Source organism: Ambystoma mexicanum, chromosome 10, assembly GCF_040938575.1.
Source record: "Ambystoma mexicanum isolate Mex_15411 chromosome 10, UKY_AmexF1_1, whole genome shotgun sequence".
Taxonomy (NCBI): Eukaryota; Metazoa; Chordata; class Amphibia; order Caudata; family Ambystomatidae; genus Ambystoma; species Ambystoma mexicanum.
Window position 1 is genome coordinate 1,290,867,148 of NC_090932.1, and position 13,130 is coordinate 1,290,880,277.

At 45.9% G+C, this 13,130-nt stretch overlaps 1 protein-coding gene across 7 annotated transcripts in view; it reads left to right on the plus strand.

Moving 5' to 3' along the window:
* Positions 1 to 13,130, plus strand: part of MTMR3 (myotubularin related protein 3) — a 2,389,252-nt gene that overhangs the window by 1,642,571 nt on the left and 733,551 nt on the right. For all 7 annotated transcript variants that reach the window (XM_069619294.1, XM_069619290.1, XM_069619289.1 and 4 more), the window contains one exon: positions 1,142 to 1,253. In XM_069619294.1, coding sequence (XP_069475395.1) covers positions 1,142 to 1,253 — 112 coding nt within the window. The remainder of the gene's footprint in view (positions 1 to 1,141; positions 1,254 to 13,130) is intronic.

Below are 13,130 nucleotides of genomic sequence, written 5' to 3' on the forward strand. Positions count from 1 at the left end.
AGTCCTCCTCCTGACCTGTCACATTAACTTTGATTTACTCAAAGTAGTGATTTTTATTCTGGTAGTCCTCAGTACTGCTTGCATCTGCATCCCCCCTTCAGTATGTTATTTCAGATGGGCATAGAGTAAAAGTACTGCGATGCAGGGTGCTTTGGGTGAGGAGAGCTAGTCATCCATGCCTGCATGCATGCATTTAATCGGTTTCTGTTTTTACCGTGCAAGAGTTTGTCAACTTTCCTGCAGATATTCCATTGGTCTCTATAAAGAGCAACTGTGGTCTACCAATAGTAGTCACTAAGGCAAATAACCTGTAATTATTTAAATTAATTTAATTTATTTACCACATCTACAAACATCTGCAAAGAAGCATCTTGGAAGGGAAATGTCATATCTCCAGAATTAAGGTGGATGGGAATAACATACGTTCTGTTAAATAATACATTTTAGGAAATTACAAAAGGCTTTAAAAGTCTCATTGTGAGTGGCGTGGTACCGGCATGTTAGTTCTGTAGTTCAGGAGGGTTGTTAATACAGTCTTTTGAGTTTTGATTTTTGCCTGCTTTAAGACCATGTTTGATTGCTCCTAGGTTGCGCCTTAACAAAGAAAGATGCCACAGATTGGTTGTAAATTAGATTGTGTATTGGCAGGAATACCGATTGTTTAAAACTTCTTCTACAGTTTCAAGGTAACGGGACAGCTGTGCCCTGGCAAGAGTTGCTCTATGATTGTATCTTGATGTAGTGTACACACGTTGGTCTGATTTGGTGGTGTTTCCTCTTGGGTGGTTATTCATGTTGGCATTATTTTCAGTGATTTTTGTCAATCTAATCTATTATGCATTATCTGTGAATGTGACCCAGTATCCACACCCTAAAAATGGATGGTGGATGGTTGAATAATGTTGTGCCTGTTGGGCTGATTTTTTGTCTGATGACGAAAACTCTGATTGGTTAGACGTAGCTCTTTATCCAGTATGTATGTTTGCATTGTTCTGACAGCCATACTAAAATACTGCATATTGTTTGTGTTGGCACGGATGAAACCATTTGCATTACATGCAGAGGAAACATTTCTTCTTCTTTTCGGAAACTGTGTTAATAATCTAAACCATTGTTTTTCTGTGTTCCATATTAATGACAGAGTACTATCCGAACTGTGAAGTTGTCTTCATGGGTATGGCGAACATCCATTCAATCCGTAAAAGTTTCCAGTCATTGCGTTTGCTCTGTACCCAGGTGCCAGATCCTGCCAAGTAAGTGCTGCCACCACTTTGCTCTTTTCGTGTGTGTGTGTGTCCGTGTCCCAATAAAAGATGTTGGATCACTGCTGCAACTGCAATGTGGTGTGCATTATGTGAATCCAATCCAAAGACCACACATACTAAGCACGCTGCTGATTGTTCAGAAATCTGTTTCTCCAGCATTGGATCTTTCATGGATTCACATGCTTAGAATATTCCCCGTCGTCAGACTGGGAACCCTCGGTATACTTATAAAACCTTTTTTCCCTAGGAAAACGTTGACACTTTTGTGTCCTATCCACGTTGTTTTTGGGGCTGCTCACGCATGCCCCAATAGGACGTAGTGGTATAAATGCCCCGCCCCCGCGGCTCCCTTCAGATTTCAATCATCTTCCAAAGTAGTGGGATCACCTCGAGTCATCTACTATTTTGTCAAGGTTGTTCATTGTGTTTTTTCCTGATGTCTGGAAAAGCTCTTTTCCGCCCATGCGCTACATGCGGGCTGAAGAAAGTGTATGAGGGGGGATGGACATATGGGCTGCATATATTGTCTACACCCTCACCACTCGGCAGACAAGTGCGACATATGTAAGGGCTTCTCCCAAAAGACTCTTAAAGACCGGAGTCGGCGGTTGGTGGCCTGGTTGAGCGATGGAGCGGGTGCGTACCCGCCTTTGGAGGTAGGATCGACGCGCAATGTGGCCTCGGCATCAAAATCCTTAGGGGCTCCCCGCCGTTCGGCATCGGCTGAACCCCCGGTGAAGAAACCACGCCCTGCGGAGAAAGGGTCTTCGGGAAGCCGTCCCGCAAGAGAGTCTTCCCTGAAGAAAGCATCATCATCATCATCGTCAAAAAAGGAGAGAAAGGAGAAGTCGAGATACTCCTCAGGTGATCACCATAGATCATCCTCGAGTCGAGAGTCGAGAAAACACAGGTCAAGTTAAAAAAAGGCAGGAACACCTCAGGCAGCTGCGCAAATACCACCGTCGTCGACGATCGCATTACCAATGACACAGTTGGTTTTGTCTGTTATGCTGCAGGTGGTGGCTCCGATGACGGCTGGCCCAACTTTAGCCTCGTCGGCGGAGATCCCGCAGGAGGCCTGGCGACCGGAGGTATTCAACCCGGTTTTACCGGAATCCTTGCTGCAACAGGAGGCAGCCTTGTCTGTATCCTCTGTGGACGAGGAGTGTGAGAGGATAGCTGGGCCTGCAGAGCTCGGGTTACAAGGGGTTAGCAGGCTGACTCTTTCCAGCGGGACAAATATCCCGGTTACAACCTCGCTTCTTAACCCGCAGTCTGTTCTATCACTTGAGGTTCTATCCACGTTGCAGACCTTGTTAAAGAAGTTGGACGAGAAGTTACCTCAAGTGGCAGCTCCGACCATATCGGCAGTCGACGAACCTGGCTTTCCCGTCGGCCAGCTCCGACGGTGTCGATGGCAATACCGGCCGTGAGGACCTCACATGTGCACGCCCGGAGGAAGGAGAGCTGCTGGACTCAGACAGAAGGTCCTTATCAGATATTTCGTTATCCCCCTCTAGGGATCCAACCTGGGAGTCAGAGTTCGAAGCCCCAAGGAGCCCAGCTCAGCCGTCTCCCCCGGACGACATTGGGTCGTTCCATGCCATGATGAGCAAAGCGTGTACCGAATTCGGATTGGCTCAAGAGGAAGAGAAAAGACTGTTTTCTGTTTGACCACATGGGGAAGAGGAGGAGGCCGGTGTTCTCAGTACCCATCCTGGATCATGTGTGGCAGGAGGGTTTACAGACGATGCGTCATCCCTTCTCGGAGCCCGCAATAAAAGGTAGGCTAGAGAAGAAATGTAAGGCTCCAGAATCCACCCCAAATGTCTATCCTCCCAACCAGGCCCAGAGTCGGTGGTGTCAGCAGCGAGAAAAGCAAAGTCCCAGCACAAATGCACGACTCCTCCGGAGAACGAGGCCAGGAGACAAGATGCCTTTAAGACGGCCAACTCTCTGGCTATAATGGCCAGGTATGATAGAGAGATGTGGCACCGGTTGGCACCCATACTAGAACATCTCCCAGAAGAGCACAGGAAAGCGGCGATGTTACTCGTCCGAGAGGGTGAAGAGGCCTCAAATCATTCTATAAATATTGCTGTGGACCTCGCAGAATTGGGATTTAAGCAAGTCAACAACGGGGTGGTTCTATGGAGACAAGCGTGGCTTAAATGCACCAACTTTAGACCTGAGGTGCAATACAAGGTGCTGGATTTTCCCTTTGAGGGAGACCTTCTGTTCGGCGAAAAGGTGGATGAGGCCTTAAAAGGCATGAAGGAGGACTCTGACACGGCACGTTCTTTGGGTGCCCTTCAGAGTGGAAGGAATTTTCATTCTTTTCACCCCTTTAGGGGAGCATCAGGGAACTCCCGATTCTCAACATCAAGGGACCGGTCTTTCAATAGGCCGGCGTACTCCTTGCAGGGCTACAGACGGGCTTCTCAGGCCTCGCAACGACGCTGAGACTACCAGGCCTCCAGGAAGAGGACGGGCTACTCGTCGTCGAAAGATATGCAGGCCAAAGACCAGCAATGACGGGCGTCAGAACGTCCTGGGAGGCAGGATATCGCATTGTGCCGACGAATGGGAGCAAATAACCACGGATCAGTGGATGCTGGACACTGTGAGGTTTGGACATTCCCTGCAATTCAAAAGCAACCCTCTGCATGTTCCACCAGCGTTTTTAGCTCAACCCCACCTGAGCGTGTTGCAACAGGAGGTGGTGCTTATGCTACAAAAAGGGGCTATAGAATTAGTTCCTGCATCGCAGAGGGGTCAAGGAGTATATTCCCGATACTTTGTAGTGAAAAAGCCAAACGGAAAATGGTGTCCCATTCTCGACCTTCACGACCTTAAAGCGTTGAAAAGCCTAAAATTCAAGATGCTCACACTCCAGGAAGTGATCCGTTCTGTCCAAGAAGGGGATTTTCTGGTGTCGCTGGCCTTCAAGACGTGTACCAATACCAATGCGTCGACGACAAAAAAGTTCCTAAGATTTGTGGTAGGACGGACTCACTACCAGTTCGCAGTGCTTCCTTTTGTACTAAAATCCTCCCCCAGGACGTTCACGAAATGTTTAGCTCCAGTTGCAGCATGGTTGAGAAAGCAAGGCCATCACGTGTACCCGTATCTCGACGACCGGTTGGTGAGGGGATCCTCCCCTATGGCAACTCAAACAAGTTTACAAGCCAGCATGCAACTTTTACGACGGCTGGGTTTTACAGTAAACTTCGAGAAGTCTTCGTTGACTCCGTCGAGAAGCTTAGTGTTCTTAGGTGCGCAGTTCGAAACCCAGTCAGGGTTGGTGAGGCCATCCGTCGACAGAATCCACAGACTCAATCAGCTAGCAAGTCAGTGGAGGATCAATACCAAAGTATCGGTGAGGAGATATATGTCGATACTGGGCGCTATGGCGTTGTGCATTCCTCTGAAGAACTGCCGCCTCTTCATGAGGCCAATTCAAGAGTTCCTGGTGGACCGGTGGTCCCAGACCCAAGGACTCTGGTCAGACAAACTGGCCGTCGACGACGACGAGCTCCTACGAGCTCTTCGATGGTCGCAGAGCTTTCAGAACCTATCCAGGGGGGTACCCCTGCAGGAACTGGAATTTCGTGTGACCATAGTGACGGATGCGTCGCTGACGGGTTGGGGAGCACATATGGGCACTCTCCAAACGCAAGGTCGATGGTCGCCGAGGGAATCGCTCCTGCACATCAACGTACTGGAGTTGAGGGCAGTGCACTGGGCCCTAAAGTCTTTTCTTCCACACATAAAAGGCTCGGTAGTGAGACTATTGACAGACAACACGACGGCAATGTTTTACTTGAGAAAACAAGGAGGCACTCGGTCCAGAACCCTTTCCACCGAGGCTCAGAAAGTATGGCAATGGACTCTGAAGCACGATATAACCATCGTAGCTCACCATCTCCCTGGAGTAAGGAAAGAGCAAGCGGACTTCCTCAGCAGGAAAATGGACCAAATACACGAATCGGAGATAGACAGTCTTCAGTTGTCGAAGATCTTCAAGAAGTGGGGGCAACCTCCTCTGGATCTCTTTGCAACAAAGGAGAACAAGAAGTGCAAACTGTACGCCAGCAGGTGGCCACAGAGGGGCTCTATGGGGGAGGTGTTCTCCTTCCCGTGGACGGACAAGTTTCTCTACGCCTTTCCCCCCCGTTTCCTCTCATACGGAGAACCCTGCAATGGATACGCAGATGCAGGTGTCGAGTCATCCTAGTGGCTCCGTATTGGCCGAGACAGGCATGGTTTTCTGACCTGCTTCAACTGTCAATAGAGCAGCCGATAACATTTCGGAAAGCCCTGAACTTCCTGTCCCGCGACAAAGGGACAGTGTGGTATCACGACCCGGACAGTCTCAACCTCACAGCTTGGCTCCTGACTTTTCGGAGTTTGGTACCCTGAGTATTTCGTCAGATTGCCGGAGAATCCTGCAGGCCGCACGGGCTCCTTCCACGAACACGTTGTATGCCTGCAAGTGGAGGAGATTCTATGGGTGGTGTCAAAATCAGCTGGGATTGCACCCTCTGAATATAACTCCACAACAGCTTCTCCCATATCTGCTACATTTGGCGAAGAGCGGATTGTCTTTTTTGTCGATAAAGGTACACCTAGCGGCCATTTCAAGGTTCATGAGGAAAAGGCAGTCGTCTCCCTTGTTTAGTGATAGGCTGATAAAGCACTTCATGAGGGGTCTATTCCGTACATTCCCGCCGATTAACTGCTTTCCACCGACATGGAGTCTTAACTTGGTGTTAGCGGGGCTAATGAAAGCTCCCTTTGAACCGATGGCTTCCTCGTCTATGAAGTTCTTATCGTGGAAGTTGGCTTTTCTAATAGCTATTACGTCAGCTCGACCGCTCTCGGAGATACAGGCATTGGTCATAGATCCGCCGTACTTGAGGTTCTTTAAGGACAAAGTGGTGCTGTCGACTAATCCTCATTTTATTCCAAAAGTTCCTACTGTTTATCATAAACATTCGTCAATTGTTCTACCTACCTTTTTCGCAACTCCTTCATCGGCTGCGGAAAAGGCCCTCCATACTTTGGACGTGAAGAGAGCTCTGAAATATTACCTTCATCGGTGTCAGCAAATCAGGACTACGCAGCAACTGTTTGTGGCTTATGGTCCGTCGACGAGAGGAAAGGCAATCTCAAGACAAGGACTAGCTATATGGGTCTCGTCAACAATTGCTTTTTGTCATTCCAAGGCGGGAAAACCGCTAGGTCGTCCGAGAGCTCATTCCACGAGATCAACTTCGTCCTCAGCAGCGCTGTGGGCAGGGATTCCGCTGACGGACATTTGCCAAGCGGCCTCCTGGTCGGTGCCACAACCGTTTACCCGCCATTACTGCCTTGAACAGCAACATGCGGTTAATGTGCAGATGGGAAGAGCAGTCTTGCGCCATCTGTTTCAGTGAGGTAGGCCCCTGTCCAAGGGAATGACCTTATATTTATATATATGTATATATATTTGTGTTTATTTATATGTGTAAATATTTATAAAGATACCGTAGATATATACTTGTACGTAAGCGCATATGGTGATTATGATGATTACTGTTGTGGTCGTTCTTTGAACTGGCCGGATAGATAGATAGATAGATAGATAGATAGATAGATAGATAGATAGATAGATAGATAGATAGATAGATAGATAGATAGATGTGTATATGTAGATAGATGTGTATATGTATATATATGTATATATATGTGTATGTGTATATACGTGTATATGTGTATATACGTGTATATGTGTATATACGTGTATATGTATGTGTATATATACACATGTATGTATATATGTGTATATATGTGTATATGTATATATATGTGCTCACAATAATGTTGGTTTGCATTCACACCGCCGTATCAGAGTTACTGCTGTACAATCTATTCTAAGCATGTGAATCCATGAAAGATCCAATGCTGGAGAAGGGAATAGTTTCTTACCTGTAACTACATTTCTCCAGCATTGGTATCTTTCCTGGATTCACATGCGCCCGCCGGCCTCCCCTGAATGCAATATACATGCTGTATCCCCCATGCTACTTTGGAGGGGTTAAAATCTGAAGGGAGCCACGGGGGCGGGGCATTTATACCGCTACGTCCTATTGGGGCATGCGTGAGCAGCCCAAAAATGACGTGGATAGGACACAAAAGTGTCAAAGTGTTCCTAGGGAAAAACGGCTTTATGTATACCGAAGGTTCCCAGTCTGACGACGGGGAATATTCTAAGCATGTGAATCCATGAAAGATACCAATGCTGGAGAAATGGAGTTACAGGTAAGAAACTATCCCCTTTTATTGCCAAGCGAATGGGAACGGGTGATGCTTCAGGACTCTTTCTGATGAGGACAACTTTGAAGACCCTGCATTGTATTTACTGCTCGGGTTGGCAATATTTGACTCTCTTGAGACTGGTTAAAATTATGATCCTACACTATCTAGAGTCCACCTTTGCACTCTGTGTCATCACTCATCACTGTCATTGTAGAAGTTGTATGGGTTCCATAGGTTTGCAATGATGGGCATGTTTCTCTTTCGTCTTGCTCTGCCTCCTTCCAACTGGTGGGGGGCAGCCTTCATCCACAGGCGGCCTGGAAAAGCTGCTTGCCAAAAGATATTTGTCAGTTTAAGAAATCTTTAGAATGTTTGGAAAACCTTTACTTTTCAGGAGATTAGCACTTGATTCCATAGCAGTGAGGACTCCACCCTCACATCACCAACCACCACACCCGTTTCCTTACAGCGAGTGCCTTACCTCTGATTCATGTGCTGTATACTACAGGCTTCAAGTGATGTATCCGGTGTACGTAGCAGTTCCCAGCGGCTGATCCACATCATTTCTGTGTCCAATGTTTGGCAATCCATCATTCAATGAGCTCCAAGTGTTCTGTAACTCATTTCTCGCAAGGTCTCTGTGAATCTGCCTTTTTTCCTGGGACCAGTACCGACAGCAACTGAAGACTTTGTCAGTACCAGGAAGGACACTGAAATTGGTAAAATGGAGACTGTACCTGCAGGTGAGGTAAATGTTTTGGTACCCTCCTTCGGTACTGAGGTAAAGACTGCAATGGCTTTGGGGTCTTGACAGGTCCATTTGGGGGAAAAAACAGGCAACCACCCTACAATTACCCATTGGGAAATAATCAGTACTTTCTTGTGGGAAAGTGCAAGAACTCCTGGAGGGACAGTAGCCATCAGAGCTATAAGAGCTTTAAGCTTTGGCAAACGGCTCGGCTACCTCGGCCTCAAAGCCTTACCATGCATGTCTTAAAAGAGACAGACCTAAAGTGAAGTGAACTCTAAGACCATGGACATCATTTGAGGGTCGCCAGTGGTAGAAAGGGAAATACATTTTATTTGGACATTGCATCCATTAACACAGTTAAAATCACAACAGTACATAAAATATAATTGTACAGAATACAAAGCCCTAACCTTCAAATAGTAAAACATACAAAACTAAATTCCCATCTTCCATAAAATATTTGCTTTAAAAGCTTCTTGATAAATTTAGCTGCATCGGATAAAGATTTGCCATCATTACTATTCATAAAAAAATGTAGTCCACTGATGCATGTTTTTATATTGTCCTGATTAAATGGCTGCCTAATCCAGTGTTTCCTCATGTTAATTGTAAACCTACAGACTGTTAAATGCGCAAGATCCCCCTCACAACCCAAGCCACAGGGACACAGTTTCTCTAATCTTAACCATGGTACTCTCGCTTGCAGAGGTAGTACATTAATGTGTGCCATAAGCAAAAGCCTACGGCTGTCGTGAGCATGTATCTGACTATGGATGGTGACGATTTCGCTAGCACTAGGGCCGGATCATAGAATTTCAGAGGGAAGCGTAACCACTCGTTCTAGAAGAGCTTCCACTTCAGTCTCGGCTGCCCTTTTTTTAAGTAAAGATTTTAAATGAACATCCCGTACTTGTCTCCAACGGCACATTAGGTACCGCCTGCTCATGAACCTATTTTCATTGACTTTACTTGGATATTTTCTGAATACCGATACCGCTGCGGAGAGATTAGTATTCAGTGAACATTTTAAAAAGAAGTCCAGAAAGCGCTGCTCTGCTAAAAGGCTAAAAGTCACCACACCCAAATCATGGTGTAAGACGTGTGCTGGAGTATTTGGAGGCAAACATACTCCTGCGGGCCCCTTATTTTGCACCTTTTCTAGAGGGATACACGATGCAGCGCCCCATACTTCTGCCCCATAGAGAATAGCCATATTGATCTTCGCCTGCATTACCTGTAGGTATTTATCCAGGCGTTTCCCTTTTTTTTAAGGTTTTTAGATGTGCTTCGATTTCAGCTAGCGTAAAACTCAGAGGCGGTTCTGCTTCTGCCTCGATTAAGTAGTTTGGCGGACTGCAGGGCCCCTGCTTCATGTTCCCACAAAATCTCCTCAAAATGGGAGATCCATTGTTCTGAGTCGATGGCACCTGCGTCTCTTGCCAGAACACCCACAAACCCCTTTGACACTAAACTCAAGTATTATATTGGCTGATTATTCCTTTCACTGACTTGTCCAGCATGTCCCTTTGGGCCTCCACAAACGAGTGTTGCTTCTCCTTAAGCATTTTCTTATACGACTTCGTCAGATAGAAGAGGTGGCCTCCTTTAGTCTTATGTTGATGCATAGCTACGTGAATTGCCCACTTCAGATGCCTGCATTCACTGTTGAACCATGGGGCCCTCTGCCATCACTGGACCAGGAATGTGCGGTTGCGCTGAAAGGGCAATTTGGGAAATAACTAACTGAATGCGCTGAAACAGGCCCATCACCTCCCCCTGCAAAGAGGCCTTCACTAACTTATCCTGAAGTATAGATATATCCTTGTCGTCTAACAGCTTTAAGACGTCCATTCGGGACATCTTTCTCATAGGCAAAAAATGCTTTAATTTCCCTTCCGAGTCTGAAGTTTCCCCGACATCACCTTCAATCAGCCAGCAAAACACCATTGGGTTGTGATCGCTTTCAGGACGGTCGCAGATTCTAAAGTCTATGACTCTCTTAAATGAAAAGTAGTCAACCACCCCATAAGCAGCTATTGAATTCCCATTCCAAACTTTGAAAGTTGGGGCTGGCGGGAGATCGCTTTGGCTTCTGACATTTAGTTCAACAAAAAAGTACTTAAAGGCATACTCTAGTAAAAAATGTTATTGTCCCTATGGGTCGGCCATGTTTTTTTAAGGCTAAGTGGCTCGATTTTAGAAAACTTTCCTATGGACCTTACCCGAGTTTTCGTCCATTAAACGCACGCGAAAACAAGCACCTGGGAGCCGCCATTTTCTGATAATCCGATCTTTTCCCCGATCGCCCTGGCTCACCTGCTTTTGCGGCACTAAATCAATTCCCCCGCCCCTGAGCCTGACATTATCAAAACATTCATATTCCCCGCCTCTCCCCGTGACGTTACTGTGCTGCGTAGGCAAACGCGCCCAGTCGTCTTCTGCGCGACTCCACACAGAACCCGGAAACCAACACAGATCAACTCACAACACAGCGCGCCACAATTCTGAATATGAAACTGTACTTTACAATGAAACAGCAACACGGTACATTTGGTAAAGTACATTTATTTGGCATCAAATGTTTAGAGAATATTCATATGAACTCCGGAAGACATTTATTTTCTTTTATCTGTATCCGCAATAACTGTTCCGTTTCATCTTGGGTCACGCGCTGTTCCATTATGGCACACAGGGTGTTCATTTTCATAAAAAGAATCACTTTGGAAGCACGGTGAACCGCAAGGCTGTTCCATCAACTAGGCACTAGTCCAGCCTAAAGTTTGTTATGTTACTTCTAGCCACTAGTACAGCGTAAGGGAATGTGGGCCCTTGGCGATCGTCCCATAATATGGTGATCGTGCTCCAGTTGTTGACACGAAGCTGCAGGTGTCTGCTGAAGAATCCGTCCGCCGGTGTCTCAAACAGGTGGCAGTTGCAGAACGGGATCAAATACCTGTTAAGAAAACAAATAAATGATAATTAGTCTCACTAGCCGAACTTCATTAATATTACTCATTTCATTCATTACGGCCGATCAGAAACTATTTGCTTGCAAGGGTAGTTCAATGGAGTATGTTCTTCTCTAACATAAATGCGAAAAGTAACGAGATAAATCTAGGGCAACACACAATGATAAACGACACTCTACATGCATGAGGAATGATATGATATATGATATGGCATTTGTAACGCGCGTATACTCAAGTGTTTCTAGGCGTGACGAGGCAGGTGGGGAACAAGGGCAGACAGACAACGATCCTACTAGGCCAGGTGTTTTTTTCTGATCGCGCATGGGGATGGGCTGTACAAGGATAGTTGAATACAAATTAAATAATAGGGCCAGCTGGTGGCAAGTGCAAGGTAAATGCCGGGACAAGGGGCTGAAGGATACAGAGACAGTCCCGTAGTGCAGGGAAAAGTGGCTGGGCCAAGGAGCCAGATCGGTGACACCAGTGAACCTGCATGCCCATGTGCCCACTACGAACAGTTTTAACATCTTTTACAGTCATCATTCATTCATTTATTCATGCATCCATTCACTAAATCTTCATTCCGGTATAAAAGCGTGTAAAGATTTACTTACATTATATTTGAAATTTCCATTGTGTCTCTTCGTAATGCAGTCTGTAAAACGGACCATGCTCTTGACAATGATTTTTCGTATACTGACCTAAAACTGAAACTCGGTCTAGTTTCTGAATTTTCTGCCTTATCGTCTCTTACGTTATTGCGCACTCCCTTCAAATGTAGTTCTTTCTGCATGGTCCCTGTCTCAAGGTCAAAAAACAATAGACCCTTATACTTCCAGTGCGACTTGTGGGCCTCATCTGTGCACTTTCCTTCGCATTCTTTATTTGCAACATCACGTAGTATAGGCATCTGTGAGAACTTGAAGTTTAGAATCCGTCTATGTAGTGGGCCTCAATGTGCAAATGCGAACTGGCTTCTCTCCCAAATGCCACGGCCTGCTTGGCTGGCACGTTCGAAGTGCCCCAATTTTGTCCCCGTTGTCTGCGAGCTTTGCAGCCTAAATTGAAACATTTAATTTTTTGCGGAAGGTCAGGGAAAGTATAAAGTACCACAGGAGTTGAGTTAAAAGTGAGATTTATTGTTTGTTTGTTTGTTTTATTTTTTGCAATACGCAAGCCTCCCCTCCGTTAACAGTGCGCAGCATTTACATTTACATGAGATGAGACATGAGAAAAATATATACATACACATATGTGAGGTGAATAGAGAGAATTCAAAGATGACACCCAGCTTCTTCGCCACCCATGATGGTGAAGTTGGGGGTTAGGTTTACTGGTACACTGTACAATAACATTTATTTACAAAAATACAATCCTATTGCAATTATTTAAACCGCGATTTGTACTTTACAATCAGCTGTGCATCGGGTGGGCATGGCACAGTCGCAATGTTTGGTGGCAATGGATCACTGCTCTGTACAGAAACGTCCAAAATTCCATATCTGTGCTTCTCTAACACAGCAACAATAAGGCCTTTCACAAAGTCGAACTGCATTTCATCATAGACTGGTTTGATCACCCATTGCTTACTTCGTTTTGAAAACACCTTGGTGTAGCGAGGCATCCTTACTTTGCCCCTAGTCCTAGATTGTTCACGTCCGACATTGCTGTTATGGGCCAAGACGGCTAGTAGAGTGCGATGTTTCATGCCCCGAAAGCTAAAATGCAAGCGTTTTGGCCTGTACTTTAGGCACATATTGTGGAACACCTCCAAATCTCCTGTGTGACAGAATTCTGTCAGTCCTCTCAAATCTCTTGATAGAGTTTTGTCGAAAACAATCTTCT